General features: G+C 41.7%; 1 protein-coding gene across 2 annotated transcripts in view; it reads left to right on the plus strand.

Annotated features, from left to right (window-relative positions):
• Positions 1 to 21,727, plus strand: part of LCP1 (lymphocyte cytosolic protein 1) — a 43,218-nt gene that overhangs the window by 4,954 nt on the left and 16,537 nt on the right. The window contains exons 1-7 of one of the 2 annotated variants that reach the window (XM_030565295.1): positions 5,265 to 5,269; positions 5,475 to 5,479; positions 15,452 to 15,541; positions 17,322 to 17,485; positions 18,037 to 18,166; positions 18,512 to 18,644; positions 20,957 to 21,038. In XM_030565295.1, coding sequence (XP_030421155.1) covers positions 15,475 to 15,541; positions 17,322 to 17,485; positions 18,037 to 18,166; positions 18,512 to 18,644; positions 20,957 to 21,038 — 576 coding nt within the window. In that variant the 5' untranslated portion in view covers positions 5,265 to 5,269; positions 5,475 to 5,479; positions 15,452 to 15,474. Of the gene's footprint in view, positions 1 to 5,264; positions 5,270 to 5,474; positions 5,480 to 15,451; positions 15,542 to 17,321; positions 17,486 to 18,036; positions 18,167 to 18,511; positions 18,645 to 20,956; positions 21,039 to 21,727 lie in introns of those variants that run through there. The other variant, XM_030565286.1, reaches the window with a different exon arrangement.

Genomic DNA, 21,727 nt, shown 5'->3' on the forward strand with positions numbered 1-21,727 from the left:
ATGTCTGTACACTAATGTGAGGAGCCTAGGGAACAAAATGGAGGAACTAGAGCTACTGGTGCAGGAAGTGAAACCGGATATTATAGGGATAACAGAAACATGGTGGAATAGTAGTCATGACTGGAGTACAGGTATTGAAGGCTATGTGCTGTTTAGGAAAGACAGAAATAAAGGCAAAGGTGGTGGAGTAGCATTGTACATCAATGAGGAGGTTAACTGTAAAGAAATAAGAAGTGATGGAATGGACAAAACAGAGTCTATCTGGGCAAAAATCACACTGGGAAAGAAAGCTACTAGAGCCTCCCCTGAGATAGTGTTTGGGGTGTGCTACAGACCGCCGGGATTTGATTTGGATATGGATAGAGACCTCTTTAATGTTTTTAATGAAGTAATCACTAATGGGAAATGTGTGATCATGGGAGACTTTAACTTCCCAGATATAGACTGGAGGACAAGTGCTAGCAAGAATAATAGGGCTCAGATTTTTCTGGATGTGATAGCAGATGGATTTCTTCACCAAGTAGTTGAAGAACCAACAAGAGGGGATGCCATTTTAGATTTGGTTTTGGTGAGTCGTGAGGACCTCGTAGAAGAAATGGTTGTAGGGGACAACCTTGGTTCGAGTGATCATGAGCTAATTCAGTTCAAACTAGATGGAAGGATAAACGAAAATAGATCTGGGACTAGGGCTTTTTATTTCAAAAGGGCTAACTTTAAAGAATTAAGGAAATTAGTTAGGGAAGTGGATTGGACTGAAGAACTTGTGGATCTAAATGTGGAGGAGGCCTGGAATTACTTTAAGTAGCAGCTGCAGAAACTATCAGAAGCCTGCATTGCAAGAAAGGGGAAAAAACCCACAGGCAGGAGTTGTAGACCAAGCTGGATGAGCAAGCATCTCAGAGAGGTGATTAAGAAAAAGCAGAAAGCCTACAAGGAGTGGAAGAAGGGTGAGATTAGCAAGGAAAGCTACCTCAGTGAGGTCAGAACATGTAGGGATAAAGTGAGAAAGGCTAAAAGCCAAGTAGAGTTGGACCTTGCAAAGGGATTTAAAACCAATAGTAAAAGGTTCTATAGCCATATAAATAAGAAGAAAACAAAGAAAGAAGAAGTGGGACTGCTAAACACTGAGGATGGAAAGGAGGTTAAGGATAACCTAGGCATGGCCTAATATCTAAATAAGTACTTTGCCTCAGTCTTTAATAAGGCTAATGAGGAGCTTAGGGGTAATGGAAGTATGACAAATGGGAATGAGGATATGGAGGTGGATATTACCACATCTGAGGTAGAAGCCAAACTTGAACAGCTTAATGGGACAAAATCGGAGAGCCCAGACAATCTTCATCCAAGAATATTAAAGGAACTGGCACATGAAATTGCAAGCCCATTAGTGAGAATTTTTAATGAATCGGTAAACTCAGGGGTTGTACCATACGACTGGAGAATTGCTAACATAGTTCCTATCTTTAAGAAAGGGAGAAAGAGTGATCTGAGTAACTATAGGCCTCTAAGTTTGACATCTGTAGTATGTAAGGTCTTGGAAAAAATTTTGAAGGAGAAAGTAGTTAAGGACATTGAGGTCAATGGTAATTGAGACAAATTACAACATGGTTTTACTAAAGGTAGATCGTGCCAAACCAGCCTGATCTCCTTCTTTGAGAAGGTGACAGATTATTTAGACAAAGGAAATGCAGTAGACCTAATTTACCTCGATTTCAGTAAGGCATTTGACACGGTTCCACATGCGGAATTATTAGTCAAATTGGAAAAGATGGGGATCAATATGAAAATTGAAAGGTGGATAAGGAACTGGTTAAAGGGGAGACTACAACAGGTCGTACTGAAGGGTGAACTGTCAGGCTGGAAGGAGGTTACTAGTGGAGTTCCTCAAGGATTGGTTTTGGGACCAATCTTATTTAACCTTTTTATTACTGACCTTGGCACAAAAAGCGGGAATGTGCTAATAAAGTTTGCGGATGACACAAAGCTGGTGGGTATTGCTAACACAGAGAAGGACCTGGATATCATACAGGAAGATCTGGATGACCTTGTAAATTGGAGTAATAGTAATAGGATGAAATTTAATAGTGAAAAGTGCAAGGTCATGCACTTAGGGATTAATAATAAGAATTTTAGATATACACTGGGGACACATCAGTTGGAAGCAACAGAGGAGGAGAAGGACGTTGGGGTATTGGTTGATCACAGGATGATTATGAGCTGCCAATGTGATATGGCCGTTAAAAAAGCTAATGCAGTTTTAGGATGCATCAGGCAAGGTATTTCCAGCAAAGATAAGGAGGTGTTAGTACCGTTATATAAGGCACTGGTGAGACCCCACCTGGAATACTGTGTGCAGTTCTGGTCTCCCATGTTTAAGAAGGATGAATTCAAACTGGAACAGGTTCAGAGACAGGCTACTAGGATGATCCGAGGAATGGAAAACCTGTCATATGAAAGGAGACTCAAAGAGCTTGGCTTGTTTAGTCTAGCCAAAAGAAGGCTGAGGGGGGACATGCTTGCTCTTTATAAATATATCAGAGGGATTAATATTAGGGAGGGAGAGAGATTATTTAAGCTTAGTACCAATGTAGACACAAGAACAAATGGGTATAAACTGGACACTAGGAAGTTTAGACTTGAAATTAGACGAAGGTTTCTAACCATTAGAGGAGTGAAGTTCTGGAACAGCCTTCCAAGGGGAGTAGTGGGGGCAAAAGACATATCTGGCTTTAAGACTAAGCTTGATAAGTTTATGGAAGGGATGGTATGATGGGATTGCTTAATTTTGGCAATTGGTCTTTGATTATCAGCGGATAAGTATGCCCAATGGTCGGTGATGGGATGTTGGATGGGATGGGATCTGAGTTACTGCAGAGAATTCTTTTCTGAGTGCTGGCTGGTGAGTCTTGCCCTCATGCCCAGGGTTTAGCTGATCACCATATTTGGGGTCGGGAAGGAATTTTCCTCCGGGGCAGATTGGCAGAGGCCCTGGAGGTTTTTCACCTTCCTCTGCAGCGTGGGGCATGGGTCACTTGCTGGTGGATTCTCTGCAGCTTGAGGTCTTCAAACCACAATTTGAAGACTTCAGTAACTAAGACATAGGTTAGGGGTTTGTTATAGAAGTGGATGAGTAGGGTTCTGTGGCCTGCTTTGTGCAGGGGGTCGGACTTGATGATCACATTGGTCCCTTCTGACCCTGGAGTCTATGAGTCTATACATAAAAATATTTTGGCAGTTCTTTGTTTTACCTTCTGAATATATTTTGAAAGTTTAGCTGGTTATGATTATTCTACATGCACCATGTTATTGGTTACATACTAATATGCTTGAAATATATACAGTAATTTTCTTCTATGAATTTGTATCAAATAGATTTATTATGCTGTACCTATTCAGCATATTTTAATTGAGTAAATACTTGGAGGTACATCTAACAACCCACCACCACACGTAGTGCCACCACATTTTGCTGAACCCCCAGGACTCTACTGCGTAGGGATGGGGGATAGATTGGAGAGAATCTGTCCTCTGTTTACCTAAGATTTCTTTATGCAGTCCCTCTCTGCACTCAGTAGGTGCTGAACATGTAGATTAAGTCTGCTTGCTAATATCTGAAGTGACCTTTGCTGGAAATTCTGCTCATTGCCCTTCTTGGGTTTTCTACAGCAGGAAAAATTTGATGGATTTATTGCACAGAAGGGCAGGGCTAGTGGTTCCACAACCCTGCATAACCACTGGCCAAAAATCCCTGCAGGATTAGCATCCACTACTGCAGCCCAGTAGTGGCTGGGCTGGCGTGTGGGAAGGAGGACTCCATTCCCCTACTACCTCTCTGGAACTCGCTTGCACAATCTCTGTTTACTTAAGCTAAGTCTAGGGCGCAAGATTTGGCCTTAAGTACTTAATAAGTTATATTGAGAAACAATATCCTTTCTTGAAAGCTTATGAAATTAAGACTTGTGTAGCACCACCATGTTGTCTTTCAAGCAAAGATAAACCTGTTATTTTACTACAGTCTCTTCAAATTCTCAGATGCAGCGTCTTTATCATTCAGCAGCTATATTGTGGGTGGTTATAGCCTTTTGGGGGATGGTATCATTTACTGTGGACCAATTGTGAACTCCTTATTCACACTGGGGAGCAGTTACTCACAGAAGTAATCCCATTGACTTCATGATGGGTGCACAATCTTGCCCTGTAGTTCTATACAATGCCTTGCACAGTGGGGTCCCAACTTGGTTGAAACCTCTAGGTCAGGGGTAGGCAACCTATGGCATATGTGCCGAAGTTGGTGCGCAAGCTGATTTTCAGTGGCGCTCACATTGCCCAAGTCCTGGCCACCGGTCCAAGGGGCTCTGCATTTTAATTTAATTTTAAATGAAGCTTCTTAAACATTTAAAAAACCTTATTTACTTTACACACAACAATCGTTTAGTTATATATTATAGACTTATAGAAAGAGACCTTCTAAAAACATTACAGGCGCGCATAACCTTAAATCAGAGTGAATAAATGAAGACTCAGCACACCACTTCTGAAAGGTTGCCAACGCCTGCTCTAGGTGCTACCGTAATAGGAATGTTACATATTGTTAATGGAGTTGGGCACATTTTGGAATGTTTGGGATTCAGAATTTAATTCAACATCCTTGAGAAAATTAGAATGGAACATTTAACTTTATTGTGGATTTGTAGCTATTGTAAGCAGGCTGATGGACACACTACAAAGAATGTACACCTAGAAAAAGAGCATTTTCTTAAATGCAGCATATTCAAAATATATTAGTTAGTCTATACCCTTCAGTGATCTTGGAAGTCATTTTCTTAAGAATTACATTTTAATTTGACATTTTGTTCAGAAGTTGTTGGTGTTTCCTAATGCAGTCAACCACAGTGGCCTAAGAAGGAGTACTGCCGAAAGGGATCTGGGGGTCATAGTGGACCACAAGCTAAATATGAGCCAACAGTGTAACACTGTTGCAAGAAAAGCAAGCATCATTCTGGGATGTATTGGCAAGAGTGTTGTAAGCAAGACACGAGAAGTAATTCTTCTGCTCTACTCTGCTCTCATAAGGTCTTAGCTGAAGTACTGTGTCCAGTTCTGGGTGCCACATTTCAGGAAAGATGTGGACAAATTGGAGAAAGTCCAGAGAAGAGCAACAAAATCGCTTAAAGGTCTAGAAAATGTGACCTATGAGGGAAGATTGAAAAAACTGGGTTTGTTTAGTCTGGAAAAGAAGACAGAGAGGGGACATGATAACAGCTTTCAAGTACATGAAAGGTTGTTACAAGGAGGAGGGAGAAAAATTGTTCTTCTTAACCTCTGAGGATAGGACAAGAAGCAAAGGGCTTAAATTGTGGCAAGGGAGGTTTATGTTGGACATTAGGAAAAACTTCCTAACTGTCAGGGTGGTTAAGCACTAGGACAAATTAGCCAGGGAATTTGTGGAATCTCCATCATTGGAGGTTTTCAAGACCAGGTTAGACAAACACGTCAGGATGTTTATTATTTAGTCCCGCCTTGAGTGTAGGGGACTGGACTAGATGATCTATTGAGGTCCCTTCCTGTCCTACATTTTTATGATTCTGTGATGATAAATAACCAGTGAAGAACAAGATGTTGCAGTGGGTCCTTTCACCTTGGGAGATGTGAGTTCAAATTTTGCCTTAGACTGCTAGTGAAAAATCATTAAATCACTTAACTAAACTGCCACACAAACAGGAAAGATCGCCAGTCTGTCAAGAACCTCCAGACTGAAAAAAGAGTGTTGTAGATTAGCACTGGAGCATTGATGGATCTATCCAGCTGTCTAAGGCATTGCTGTCTGCTAGATTCCTGTAGACCCCCCACCTATAAATTAATCCTGTCCCACTCTGGCAGAAACTCTGAGGGAAGGTTGACATGCTAATACTGTCTGTCCTCCTGGGCTGTGAATCTATCCTGGGTTTCCTTCTTGGCACAGAGAGATGCAGTTTACCTCAGACAACACTAGATAATCTAGGGTTTTATGTACATTACAGCTTAAAATAACAAAAATATAATATAAAATGTGTCCTGAGAAGTGAGAGAGAGGAAATTTTAGACTATGCTGTAACTGCATTAAATATGTTTTGCTGAGCATCAGCAACACTATTTTGCTCTCTCCATTTAGTGCCTTTATAGATGTTTATTTTAAAGAAGTTAGAGCTTTTTTCCTTCTTTTTTTTTGCCAGTGAACGGAAGACTAAAGTTGAGCAACTTTTAAGCCACAATGTTGTGGTTTATAGCATTGATTCTTCTTTTCACATGAAATCAGGTTAATAATTTCTCTTTTTCTCTCCCCTTGTGTGTGAGAGCAGAAACAGAAGAAAATATTATGTGCCCTCCCTGCAAGACTATCTGCAGTTGTCAAACATTTCTAAGGCCCAAAAACATAAATGCCACCTTCCCACCCATACAAAATATGCTAGTTGGACACATAGTCTGACCAGGACACCTTTGCATAGGAGGTGTAGCTGAGTAAGAGGACATAATGGGCAAAATCATGGAGACTATGCATGCTAATCCCCATTGAGAGAAAGAGAAATATTCCAGGAGAAGAATGTCCTAGAAGAGACATTCTGATAACCATCAGTTACATGCACATGCATGAGGAGGGGGACTTAAGAAACATTGACTAGAGGAAGAATTTAGTGAGGAAAATCCCCCAAAGATACCACCTACTCCCATAGGTGCTGGAAATAGGGTAGGTGGGGGTGCTGCCACACCCCCTGACTTGAAGTGGTTTCCATCATATACAGGGTTTACAGTTTGGCTCAATGGCTCTCAGCACCTGCACTATACAAATTGTTCCAGCACCCGTGCCAACTTCCATATATTTTGTGATATTCAAGCACACATGGGGTACATCAGGAGATGCAGAACTCCTTTTCACTTCCCGGAGGCTCATTCTCAGTCGCTGTTGCTTATCTCACGTGCTGTAGGTAAGGAGAATTTTCCTGATGCATTTTGGGTCAAAAACTCTCCTAGAAATTGATCAGAAAGAAATGCTAATTCAGAAAAGTGGGAAACTATTCTATAATCCTGATGAAAAATCCTGCACAAAGAAATCAGATGTCAGATAACTGACAGCTTGGATAGGGCAAGGAAGAGTAAAAAAACAAACAAACAGGATTTAAAGGGGATCCAGCTCGGCCAGAGAAAATGGTACTCTGTTGTCAGGGAGAGCTGTGTCTTGTATTTTTCCTCTGTTGCTCTAAATGCTCTATTTCACAGGGATGACATGCTTCTTGTTCCAGCAGCCTAAGTGAGAATAAACCATTTAGAAGAGGGTTGGGGGGGGAGTTGAAAATTTGAGACCAGGGACACACCCAATTCTCCTCTTCCTGTTCCCCACAATACTCTAGAAAAAAACAATAAAGTAATGCCCCAGTGGGTAAAGAATGGGTGGAAAATCTTTATTTCTTCAGCTATTCCAGCACTTTAAGTCATTGCTGAGTTGATAATGACTATTAAAATATGTGTTTATGAAATGTAATGGTGCCACATAAAATTTCCCATTTTGCTCCGGGGAAAAAGTGCAACTTTACTTAAGGTGCATTGATATATCTTTATGGTTTTCATTCTAGTGCCTGTGAGAAGCCACAAAATGGAGGAGCTTATGAAACAAGAGCTTCTAGTAACTAATTTAGTACAAATTGTGAAAGCATTCAGTATTTAATGACTTTACTATTTATTATTTATATTGGATCGTGAGTGCACATTTACTTTGCCAAGTAATATATAATAATTCGTGAGATTACTGTACTTTTCAGATTTTTTAACTATGGCCTCATAATCAGAAGAAATGAAAGAACGTTAACATTGAAGTGCATCAGTTTAGTGGTGACATTTCATTCCTCGGGTTTGGGACTGTTGTTTTTGTTCTTCCATTATGTCCTAGGCAGAAAATAGTTTGTCATTAGATCTCTTAAAACATCCATAATGTAGCTGTTCCTTTTAAAGATGAAGTCAACTGAAAACTAGACAAATTACACTGTTGTATTATTTTAAATATACAACAAGGGTAATGGCTTTACAGAAGCTATTTCAGTGTAAATTTGTCAGCATTCTCAGCACACAGGATGAGAATATATTTTTAAATAAAAGGAGCACACAAAACAACATTCAGATATGGTTATGAAGATGGAGCAAGAATGCATTTGCACAGTTCGCGTCTATGTTGCAACATTGGTGTGAGCGGTGCTTTGCAGGTAAATAAAAAGACAAGGCCCCAGACCTAAGTAAAACACAGTCTGGATGTCCCACTACTATCTTAAATTCAATCTATCCAAAACACAGCTCTGTACCTCTCCTTTTAATCTGTTTCCATTTACTTCGGCCTCTTTCTTGCTGTTGACAACTCCACTTTTTCACACAGCACACAGTCAACTGGTGGAACTCCTTGCCTGAGGAGGTTGTGAAGGCTAGGACTATAATAGGGTTTAAAAGAGAACTAGGTACATTCATGGAGGTTAAGTCCATTAATGGCTATTAGCCAGAATGAGTAAGGAATGGTGTCCCTAGCCTCTGTTTGTCAGAGGGTGGAGATGGATAGCAGGAGAGAGATCACCTGATCATTACCTGTTAGGGTCACTCCTTCTGGGGCACCTAGCATTGGCCACTGTTGGTAGACAGGGTACTGGGCTGGATGGACCTTTGGTCTGACCCAATATGGCCATTCTTATGTTCACTATTTTCCCCATCTCTCTGGCATATTGATCATCCTCAGCTCCTTCCTTTGCATTCAGGTTCTTGCTAAGTCCAATCTTTTCATTCACTGTAATGATCCCCAGCTCTGCCATTTATTCTGCTATAACCCTTGACCATACTTTGTTCTTTCTTCACTTTGATTAACCTTGCCCTTCCTGGCACCCCTGCCTTTCCCCTCACCCCTCTATTCAAAACAACTGCTGCTAATGCTATTTTCTTTCCCACTACTCCAATCACTACAACCCCTCCTTAACTCTCAAAAAAAACAAAGAGGAGTCCGGTGGCACCTTAATGACTAACAGATTTATTTGGCATAAACTTTCATGGGTAAAAACCCTCACTTCTTCAGTTGCATGATGCATCTGAAGAAGTGGGTTTTTTACCCACGAAAACTTATGCCCAAATAAACCTGTTAGTCTTTACGGTGCCACTGGACTCTTTGTTGTCTTTCCACCTTGTTCACCTCACTGGTAATCTCCTCCCACCCTCCTTTGCCTGAACTACTGTCCTGCTTTCGTTTGTTCTGTCCTGGCTTGTCTGCCATACACAGCAAACTCTTTGAAGCAGGAAACGTGTCTTACTGTACGTTTTATAAAGTGTAGCATACGTTTTTTACAGTGTATCATGAATGACGAGTTACAAGGTTGTTCAGGTTTCAGAGTAGCAGCCATGTTAGTCTGTATCTGCAAGAAGAACAGGAGTACTTGTGGCACCTTAGAGACTAACAAATTTATTTGAGCATAAGCTTTCATGGGCTACAGGCCGCTTCTTCGGATGTATAGAATGGAACATATATTGAGGAGATATATATGCACATACAGAGAGCATGAAAAGGTGGGAGTTGTCTTACTGACTCTGAGAGGCCAGTTAAGTAAGAAAAAAACTTTTGACGTGATAATCAAGATATCAAACTGTCTGTACTGGGCTAAGAAGTGTGAGAATACTTACAAGGGGAGATAGATTCAATGTTTGTAATGGCACAGCCATTCCCAGTCCCTATTCAAACCTAAGTTGATGGTATCTAGTTTGCATATCAATTCCAGCTCAGCAGAGTCTCCTTGGAGTCTGTTTTTGAAGCTTTTCTGTTGCAAAATTGCCACCTGCAGGTCTGTCATTGAATGACTGAAGTGTTCTACTGGTTTTTGAGTGTTTTGATTCCTGATTTCAGATTTGTGTCCATTAATTCTTTTGCGTAGAGACTGTCCGGTTTGGCCAATGTACATGGCAGAGGGGCATTGCTGGCACATGATGGCATATATCACATGATTCAGATGGACTTAGTGGACTCCCAATAATCTCAATATCTGGGAAATAAATGCAGGCTTCTTTGCTAGAGTCCAAGCCAATGTCACTCAGTGAAGTTCTGAAGAGCTTGGGCAGCTTTGGGATACAGTACATTGCCTTTTTAAGTAGATCAGCAAGTTGAGACACCAGCTGCTGCCTCCGTCCTGAGTCCTGTTGTGTGTCCCCCTGCTCTATAGACATGGGGTACAGGAGGAGGGGGGCAAGAGCAGGGAGAGGTGGACACCCTGACATCAGCATCCCTCTTCTGCCCCCCTTCCTACCCCCACACAGCAAGCTGGAGGCTCTGAGAGCAGCTCCAAGGCAGAGGGCAAGAGCAGCACATGGCAGTGGGGGGAGGGACAGCTGAACTGCCTGGCAATTAATAGCCTACTGGGCAGCTGCTGCACAGGGAACTTAGGGGAGTTGATACGGGAGCTGCCAGCCCACCCTGGTTCCAAGCCCCCACCAGCTAGCTCCAACAGGCTGCTCCTCCTCCATGCAGTGGACAAAGCAGGAGGCTGCCAAACAATGTTATAAGGGAGCATTGTACAACTTTAAATGAGCATGTTCTCTATTAGATCAGCGATGTAAAAACAAAACAACGTTAGCCAGGATGATGTTAAGTGAGGAGTTACTGAGTGTGTGTATAGATATAGATAGATAGATAGATAGATAAAATTAGGTTCCAGGGAAATGTTTTTCGCCAGACAAAAGACATTATATATAAACCTAACCCCCCTATTTGCATTAATTCTTATGGGAAAATTGGATTTGCTTAACATAGCTTGGCTTAAAGTAGCGTTTTTCAGGAACATAAGTACAACGTTAAGCAAAAAGTAATTGTACTGGATGATCTTATTTTTCAACAATATCTAAGTTTTCAATTAGCTAAACAACACATGCAATTACTGTACAAGATTGTCCTTAGCAAGTTTCTTTATTCCGTTAAATGGGGGGGGGAGGGATAGCTCAGTGGTTTGCGCATTGGCCTGCTAAACACAGGGTGTGAGTTCAATCCTTGAGGGGACCATTTAGGGATCTGGGGCAAAATCAGTACTTGGTCCTGCTAGTGAAGGCAGGAGGCTGGATTCAATGACCTTTCAAGGTCCCTTCCAGTTTTATGAAATAGGTATATCTCCATATATTTATATTTTATATTTAAGTAGAAAACATTTATCCTTATTGGTAGGGTTCCCAACTTTGTAATTGCAGAAAACCCTTACTCCACCCCTTCCCTACCCCTGCCCTGAGGTCCTGCCCCTTCTCTGATGCCTCACCCACCACTCAATCCATCCCCCCTCCCTCCATCACTCACTCTCCCCACTCTCACTCCCTCACTCATTTTTACTGGGCTGGGGCGGAAGGTTGAGGTGTGAGAGGGGATGAGAGCTCTGGGTGGGAGTGTGGGCTATGGGGTGAGGCCAGGGATGAGGGGTTTGAGGTACAGGGGGAGGCTCTGGGCTGGGACTGAGGGGTTCAGAGTGCAGGGAGCAGGGGGTTGGGGTGAGGGAAGGAGTGTGGGCTCTGACAAGGAGTTTGGGTGCGGGAGGGGGCTCAGGTTTGGGGTGCCAGGGGGACTCTGGGCTGGGGGGTGGGCCAAGGGGTTCAGAATGTGGGAGGAGGCTCAGGGCTGGGGCAGGGTTTGGCGTGTGGGAGGCGGTAAGGGCTCCTGCTGGGGGTGAAGGCTCTGGGGTGGGGCCAGGGATGAGGCGTTAGGAGTTCAGGAGGGGGCTGTGGACTGCGGGGTGGGGCCAATGGTGTTTGGTGTGTGTGGGGGGGTCTGGGCTGGGCCAGAGGGTTGGGGTGTGGGAGGGAGTGTGGGGTGTTGGCTCCAGGAGGGAGCTCCAACCTGGAGTAAGGGGTTGGGGTGTGGGAGTGGGTTCGGGCTGTGGACTCTGGGCAGCAATTACCTCAGAAAGCTCCCAGAAGTGGTGACATTTTCCTCAGCTCCTAGGTGGAGGTGCAGTCAGGTGGCTCTGTGTGCTGCTCTTGCCCGCAGGTGCAGCCTCCACAGTTCCCATTGGCTGCAGTTCCTGGCCAATGGGAGCCGCAGAGCTGGTGCTCAGGGTGGGGGCAGTGCGCAGAGCCACTGTGACCGGCCCTGGGCCTAGGAGCTGAGAGACATGTCACCACTTCCAGGAGTCACGTGGAGCTGAGTAGAGAGACTGCCAGCCCCGCTGTATTGCCAACCAGACTTTTGCCGATCTGGTCAGTGATGCTGAACAGAGCCGCCAGGGTCTCTTTTTTGACCAGGTGTTCGGGTCGAAAATTGGACACCTTGGCAACCCTACCTATTGGTTAAGGTACACTAGGCACCTGTCCCTTGTCAGCTCTCTGTTTCTCAGTGCATTTCATTTAACCACCTCAGATAATTTCAGAAAAGTGACAGTAACTCTTAAGTATAAATTAATGCATAGGAGAACTCCCTTGGCATCCCCAACAAATCAGACTCTTTTGTTTCTCTTACTCTGAAAACTTTCTGGACAAGATTCTGCTCTCAGTTCTTCCAGTGTATATTTGGGGAACCTTCACTGACTTTACTGAGCAATATAGCCAAATATGAGACTATAAGTATTAAAAATAAAAATAAATTAGTTCTTTCATTCCCTTTACTGCAATCTCTTGCCAAACTGGGGTTAAAGGTAATCTTGAAACAGTGTAGGAGCGGTATTCCACTAGGGACTTTGATGTTGATATTATGTGGATATTATGTACCTGTGATGAGGTACTAAGGTGCCCAACTTTACAACTATAACAGTTATGTGACTTGCAAAGTCCTGTGATAGAGTTGTGCCAATGGCAGTTTAGGGCTAACTGATGAAAATAGAATCTCGGGATCCAATTTTGATCACACCCCGGGGTAAATAGGGAGTAACTCCCTTGAAGTTGGTGGCACAAGGGGATTAATTGGGTGAAATTAAAAGGTACAGTTAGACTGAGAATATAGAAAAATTCCAACTAACGTGTGTGTGCTGGAGGGGAGGAGACATCAGGGTACTTTAGTGGTATGAATACAGCAGCATGCTGGCAGTTCCAATCTCAGCTCTGACACTGACTCTGACACTGACATTTAATTTTTCTGCTGTTTCCCCATCCATAAAATGGGGCTGATAATATTGACCTAATAGGGGTATGTGAGGATTAATAACCGTGAAACCGGTGCCTTTGGTGGCCATTATTATCAGGTTACATTGTACTTCATGGACCAAATTCTCCACCAGCTTATGTGGGCACAACTCCACTGGTTTCAATGGGGCCATTTATGCAGATGGTGAATGTGACCCAATATGTGCTGCTATTGTTGTTTACATTATCTATTGCACCAGGGGCAGCTCTAGGTATTTTGCTGCCCCAAGTAAGGCAGGCAGGCTGCCTTTGGCGGCTTGCCTGCGGGAGGTCCCTGATCCCACGGATTCGGCAGCACGCCTGCGGGAGGTCCACTGAAGCCGCAGGACCAGTGGACCCTCTGCAGGCATGCCGCCAAAGGCAGCCTGCCTGCTGCCCTCGTGGTGACGGGCAGAGCGCCCCCCGTGGCTTGCTGCCCCAGGCACGCGTTTGGCATGCTCGTACCTGGAGCCGCCCATCTTTGCACTGTGGAATAACCTTCCTGGAGTAGTGTTAGACATCATATTGCTTGGTAAAGAACCTAGACTGGACAGAATAAACCTGCATTGGAAAATGGATTAATGAGATGCCCTAATAAGTCTTTTCCATGATTTCCTCTCCAGTAAGTCCCTCATAGTAATATTTCTCAATACGAATAATAATATTATTTGTTTTACATAGCGCCTAGAGGCCCCATTGTACGAAGCACTATACAAACATAAACACACAGTTCCTGCCTTTACAATCTTATTTATGTATTGTGTTGTTCTTCTCTATAACCAATACTTCAAAAAAGTCTGAGCAAGATGAACCTTCTTTCTCTCCTGATGAAGAAGTCTTTTAGTTCTGATCCAGAACTTGCAGAGATTAGGCAGCTAAACTGTGCTACTGTAGGGACAGACAGGATGAAAGAACCAGCCACATTTTATTGCCTTTGGCTTGTTTTTAATTGATATCCATAAAGAGTTCTCCTTCTATGGCACACTTACTGACATTATAAATCAATGCAGAAATTCAGGAAGGCATTAAACCTGAAATCCAGATAAATGGTGCCTAACTGTTATACTCAAATTATTCTAGCAAATGTGTGAAGTATCATCTTCCATTTTTCAAATCTACCCTGAGTATCTTTTACAAAACAATACAAATATTTGCAATCTGGGCCTTCCCAATGAAGTTATGGGGGGAAGTTTTAGGTCTGAAATGGTTTTAGTGCATTCTGTTTTGATCCCTTCCTAATAAAGGCACTGCAACTGCAGCAGCCACCCTCAAATCCTCTAACTGGGGCCCATATAGTAGTCTAGTCTAGTATAGTCCTTATATTATTTTATAAATTGTATTTATTACACTAGTGCTTAAGGACCAACCAAAAGTGGGACCCCATTGTGCTAGGTCCCATATGAACCCAGAACTGTAGACAGTCTGTGCCCCAAACTGTTTACACTATAAACAGACAAGACAGGGGCAGGGTAGGAATCCCACTCCCATTATCATGGTATGGGAGCACCCTTCAGCAGTGAATGAAGCAACGTGACACACATCTGTCACAAGTGGAACTGAATCTTCCACCTCTGTGCAGCATTCTCAATGATATCAGAAAGAAGGCACAATCGCATTTAGAACCTAATCGTTCTTTGTGTTGCATTGGTGTACTGAGAGGAAGAGGGCACAAAATGCCTCTTTCTCCCACCATGGGCCCTTAAAAGAATAGAGCTACAGTTTCAACCTCGAGCTGAGGAAAGCACTAAGATGAAGGCCCTTTTACAACACCTGCCAGTGTATCCCACTCCAAGGTAGACATGTTCTGCTAGCTGGAAGACCCAAGTAGGCCCTTAGCATGTATGCTGCAATGTGAAGCATTTGCTAATTGGTGATCCAAGCTGCCCTCCATGGCAGCAGTAGCAAAGTGCTCCCAATCATGTGTTTGCCCCCAAACATCCTGACCCATCCTGACCCACACTTGCAGCATGGCTTTGGGAATTCCTGAGTGTCCAGCATAATTCTGTTCTGTCCCTCCACAGAGGAATTAAGGCAAGTGAGGATGGGATTTAGGTATCAAAAGTATTCACCAGCCTTGACAAGCATTTTGGGCAGGACTTGGCAAAACAGCGCAGTTTGGTAACAAATCAATGTGGATTTACGTCTGTAAGATCAAAAAAGGTCACGTCTTAGTTATACTACTGAATACAGATGGAAACTGTGTTGTAAATTATGAAGAATGATGCAGTGACTTCGTGTCATGCTATTAATTCTAACTTCTAAGTGAAATTGCTTTGAACTTCTGACTCTTAAAAATAAAAGGCATAAACTAATAACATGCATTTTCCTGCAGACTTGTCATTCAAAGAAGTAAAAATGGCATCAACAGCACACATCTCGGAGGAAGAGATGACAGACTTAAGAGAAGCTTTCAATAAAGTCGGTGAGTACAGTTAGCATGTAACATACGACACTAGGTGGAGTTGTATTGTATCCCTCTGTACTGACCAGCTTCAGTTAAATGAGCCATGCTTCAGTACTGTCATACTGCGAAATGGAAACTATATGAAGTAATTTTCATACAACTGCAGTCCTTTTCAAAGAAAACCACGTTGGCCTGCCGTAGCTTTCTGGAAGTACAATATTGGCATTCCTTTGCTAAATAAAGACAGCAGAAGGTTGCGAAACAGGTTTTATGAAATAATTTGAAAACCTTTTTGAAAATGATCCACGAAGTATTTTAAAGTATTTTCACCCAAACATTTATTTGAGGCAAATTACTGAGAAGACAAAACAAGGATTTTTGATATAACACATATTATACATTTGTTCACATCCCTTAGGGAAACTGAAACAAAGGCAAATTAAAACAACCTCAAATGTACAGCCCCTTTTCCTTGATCCTTTTGTGCTCTATGTATGTTTTTAAATTCATATCCCCTTTTCTACTTTTAAGCCCCATTCTGTTTTTCTCTACTTACACTGGACCATCTTTCTCCCCTGATTCTAAGGATCTGCATTTCTGTCTCTCACAGCTCACTTAGTCTCAGCCATTAAGTCCTTTCATTGCTACTAAGCATTTTTCCTCTCCCAGTCCTGATCCTCTCCCTAGGTCCTCTTCTCTCTTCTAGTTTCTGTTTCCACTGTAAGACAGACATTGAAAGGACACTCTTCACAATCCCATATTAATCCATACTTCTGTTGCTAAGCAGCAGCCTCAAATGTAGATCCTATGTGGCTTTGCTGCACATGGCATGGTCAATTTCCAACTCAACTCAGGAAATCACAATATATACTTCTCTGAAATCTCTCTCTGGGCAAATGAAGACAACAAAACAAAATTTAGATAATATATATCTATACTGAGGGTATAGGAGAGTTTATTACAAATAAGTTGCTAGCATTTTCATATGTCAAAGAAAAAATCTGTCTACATGACATCTAAATAGTTTCAACATATAAATCCCCTCATTAAAAATTCCTTACAAATCACTGAAAGTTTCATTTTTAAATCCCATAGAGTTCTGCATTTTGATGCCATGCAAAGCACCAAAGCAAAATGAGAAGCAGTGAAAGAATGGGACAATACTGGAATAATCATACTTCTGTTATTATTTGCCTGCTATTGTTCCATGTAACAGGCAGAGTTACTGTCATGGAAAGAGATTAGAGCAATAAAATTATGTTACTAATTTTTCTCATTTGCGTAATTTGTACATTCGAGAGCAATTTGTGGATAGTCATTTTGCGTATTTTCAGAAATGCTCCTACAGACAAGAACAAAGAGTCCTTAAAGACTAACAGATGTATTGGAGCATAAGCTACAGATAGGGTAATCTCTGCCTAACTCACACTCTCATTTCAGGCCTTAATAAAAGAATGTAGTAGGAGAAAGCTAATAACTTTTGGTTTTTAGTTTGTTTTTGTTTATTTTGTAAAAACCATTAATTCAGTGTAAATTTATTAAATTCAAACTATAAATACATCCACATATTGTGCTGCTACTGTAATATATATCCAACTAACATGCAAATTATTCCTTCTTTTTTTGTTTGATGGTCATTATAAACTTTTGCTCGGGTTGAAAAGGTCACTGCAATTGTTAAAAATAATTTACTATACTTTTGTTATAAGATTAAAAAATCATTACATATAATTCACATTTCCTGAAAAAAAGCTTTTCTGTGCAGACAGGTTCATTAAGCTGTTTTTTTCCTTTACAGACATTGATGGAAATGGTTTCATAAGCACTTGTGAATTAACAGAGCTGTTCAAAGCAGCCAATCTGCCTCTGCCGGGATATAAAATCAGAGAAATCACTCAGAATTTGACGGCCACGGGAGAGCAAAACAATGAAGGCAAAATCAGCTTTGATGAATTTATTGCAGTGAGTAAAATGTTATTTTGGAGAATATCCTCTAAAAAGGGAATTCAGAAAAAAAAACAGTCCAACTTTCAAAACTAGAGCTGGTCAGGAATTTTCTGTCAAAATGATTTTTTGGTGGTAAATGCAGTTTCCACAAACTGGGACAAAAACAAATGTCAACGTATTGGAATTTCCTGCAGAAGGGAAATTTCAGAATTTCACTTACCTTTGTTCAAAACTTAAACTTCTAAGGGCTTGTCTCCAGAATACAAAGACTGTGTAGATTCCTAATAGTCTTTAACTTCCTATTAATTAGTTAAAATATAAAAAAAAATTAAAAAGTCCCAATTCTGCAGAAGCAGCCACAAGTGCGAACTCTTGCTTCTGTGCAGAGCGCCCATTCAAGTAATTATGATTACAGATTATTTATTTATTCGATGTCCATATTGTTTCCAGCTCTGAAAAAAACATAGAGGACAGCATGGTCCCAAGAAACTTACAACCTAAAAGCTCATAGTTTTACTCTAGTTTTGTAGCTTACAATTTTAAAATCACTCTGTGTATTTTGAAAGGTTTTCCAGGGCCTGAAGAGCACAGATGTCGCTAAAACCTTTCGAAAAGCAATCAATAAAAAGGAGGGGATTTGTGCTATCGGTGGAACTTCAGAACAGTCCAGTGTTGGAACCCAACATTCTTATTCGGGTATGTAGAGTCAATTGATATAGGTAGTAACTGCAACTAAATGGTCCCTTGGAGATCATTTCATAACTATCTGTATGAAAAGCCTTAGGGAATTGCAGTATCAGTAAGGGTGACTTAGAATTGGCATATTTTGGACAAACTGTAATAAAGCAGAGGAGAAGAAAGAGCAGTATTTTGGCCAAAATGCAACCTCCCTTATTTTAAATAATTATTTGGTTCTCAGATGGAATAGATAAGTATCGGAAAAGGTGCCAAATCCTTTTTAATAAGAACTGAGATTTTCATGTCAAGAGAATTGGTAAAAGTGTAGGCTCCAAATTGATATATCTGACCTTTTGCTTGCAGAAGAAGAAAAGTATGCCTTTGTGAACTGGGTTAACAAAGCCCTAGAGAATGATCCTGATTGCCAACACGTGCTCCCAATGAATCCAGACACTGATGACCTCTTCCAGGCGGTTGGTGATGGCATCGTGCTGTGGTAAATACCACCTATGTTTCCCTACACAGTTAGGCCTTGACCCTGTGAAAACTGATGCATGTGCTTACCTTGAAGTACACAAGCAGTTGCATTGCCTTTAGAGTTAGGCATGTGTGTAATTCTTGCAAGATCAGGGCCCTAGTGATTCTCTTTCTCACACATCTTTTCTCTTAAGAGATGATAAACTTTTTTTAAACTATTGTTTATAATTGAAAAATAGATATTTTATATGTTAAAAGTGACTGTCTCTGTCCATTAGAATCAGGGGAGAAATAACAGAGCCAACAGGAGTGAGCCTGAGTAGAGAATGAGTAAAAACTGGGTAAGGACCTCAGAATATAGAACCCAGTGAGTTTTATATACTTATTTGCATATCTGAAATGTCCTGCATTACACAACATGAGCCAAATCCTGAAGTTCTCACTCAGTCCTTACTCATATACAATTCCTATGTAGGATTAGTTGGAGATTTAGATTAATAAGGACTTCAAGACTTGGCACAATGGAAAGTTTGTAAAGATAAGAATGGAATAACTTAGTAAGGGCTTCAGGAGTTGGCTCCACCTTTTCTATTAAATGATACTGAAATACAACCAACCTGCCTAAATGTGAAGGGCTCTGAGCAGCCCAAGGCTTTATAACTTAATGTGAAAGAACTATATTGTTATATGCAAAGGGAAAATTCCGTGTCAATCATGCCCAGTAAACACATGAATGTATAGTTCTTTTTCTTCTGTATTAACTGTGTTTTTTAATAGTAATAAGAAACTTGAGACAGGGAATTTCTAGGGGGCTCCTATCTAGAGGCATGCAAAATATTTGTGATGCAAAAATTATGGTTTTCACATTTTATTGTGAATGTGAAATTCTGCTGATGTCTGCTTACTTTTTGAGCAAAATTGAGGCCATTTTTGTACAGACTGGTCCATTTTTGAGTGAACAATGTGTCAAAAATGTGTGTAAATTTGAGGATTTGTTTGCAGTTGTAGACAATGAAAATAGCTATATTTTTCAAATTTTGCATAAAATCTTTGGAGGTAGAGGGTGAAAAGCAACATGAAATGGTGAATATTTTGACAAGAATTTTCACAAAATGAACATTTTGAATTTCACACAGATTTACTTTATTGCCCTTTTTGGCCACTATTCAATATATCTGCTTGTCACCTTCCCTGCCTCCACTGGTTAGGAAAAAGCTGTGCTAAATATTGCAGTGTGTGTGCATATGAGTCGGGGGGGGGGGGGGGCGCGGAAGAGAGAGAGAGAGAGACTATCTACAGTGTTCCTGGACTTTCTAATGCACTAAGCAAGTTCTTGGATCATAGACTCATTGACTTTAAGGTCAGAAGGGACCAATGTGATCATCTAGTCTGACCTCCTGTATCAATTCAGCCTCTGGATATCTGATCAACATGTCACACTCTGCACTGATTAGGTCTCAAATGGTGTATTGTGTCCAGTTCTGGGTGGCACATTTCAGGAAAGATGTGGACAAATTGGAGAAAGTCCAGAGAAGAGCAACAAAAATGATTAAAGGTCTTGAAAACATGAACTGTGAAGGAAGATTGAAAAAATAGGTTTGTTTAGTCTGGAGAAGAGAAGACTGACAGGGGAAATAAGAGTTTTCAAGTACATAAAACGTTGTTACGAGGAAGAGAGAGAAAAGTTGTTCTCCTTAATCTCTGAATATAGGACAAGAAGCAATGGGCTTAAATTGCAGCAAGGGAGGTTTAGGTTGGACATCAGGAAAAATGTCCTAGCTGTCAGGATAGTTAAACAGTGGAATAAATTGTCCAGGAAGGCTGTGGAATCTCCATCATTGGAGATTTTTAAGAGCAGGTTAGACAAACACCTGTCAGGGATGGTCTAGATCAGTGGTTCCCAAACTTGTTCGGACGCTTGTGCAGGGAAAGGATCTAGCAGTCTGGGCCGGTTTGTGTACCTGCCGAGTCCGCAGGTTGGTCGCAGTTCGCTGCTCTGGACCAATGGGAGCTGCTGGAAGTGGAGCAAGTTTGGGAACCACTGGTCAAGATATTACCTAGTCGGGCCATGAGTGCAAGGGACTGGACTAGGTGAACTCTTCAGGTACCTTTCACTCCCATGATTCTATGATTTTATGGTGAAGGTTCAAAATGACTTTGGTTTAGGCAAAGGCAGCAAAGAGTCCTGTGGCACCTTATAGACTAACGGACGTATTGGAGCATGAGCTTTCGTGGGTGAATACCCACTTCGTCGGATGCATGGGACAAAGTGACAAAGTGTAGTAGGCAAAGTGACATATTTCTCACTTGTGTTTATTCTTTAATTTACAGTAAAATGATCAACTTTTCAGTGCCAGATACAATTGATGAAAGAACAATCAACAAAAAGAAGCTCACTCCATTCACTATACAGGTACTGAAACATCAAGTATAAATGCTGAGTCTCTGTTATGTAATTAATTAGGTGTAATGCTATAAATTTCATGGCCCTGCACAATGCAGCCAGACACAGTTTGTGGCAAAGTAGGGTACTTGAGCTGCAGTTCTGCAAAGATTTATATCCATGCTTAATTTTGAACTTGAGAATGATCCCGTTGAAGTCAATGGGACTCCTCATGTGCTTGTAATTAAGCAAGGTATAAATCTTAGGAGGATCTAAGTGATAGGTGCCTAATGAATACTACAGATGAGGTGAGATGAAGACAATGACAAATTCAAATGTGGGTTAACCGCTAGAATACTAAATTCAGGGGTGGAAGTAACATTAAACACTTACTGGTAGGGGGGCCCAGAAGGGGCACGGCCTTGGGCAGAAGGGGCAGGGCTGGGGTCAGCTTCCCCCAGCCCATCCATTCTGCTTGGCCCGCACTGCCCAGGGCTCTGGTGGCAATTTAAAGCATCTGGGGCTCCGGCTGCTGCTGCCCTTTTAAATTGCCAGCCCTGGGGCAGCTGCCTCTTTTGCCCCTCCCCCCCATCATCAGCCTGGGGGGCCAAAAGGGGCAATGATCCTTAAAGTGCTGCCATGGAAGTGCTTTAATGTCAGCTGCGTACAGGCCAGTACTGGTGGCCATTTTTTACCAGTATGCTGTACCGGCCTGTACC

The sequence above is a fragment of the Gopherus evgoodei genome, chromosome 1 (assembly GCF_007399415.2).
Source record: "Gopherus evgoodei ecotype Sinaloan lineage chromosome 1, rGopEvg1_v1.p, whole genome shotgun sequence".
Taxonomy (NCBI): Eukaryota; Metazoa; Chordata; order Testudines; family Testudinidae; genus Gopherus; species Gopherus evgoodei.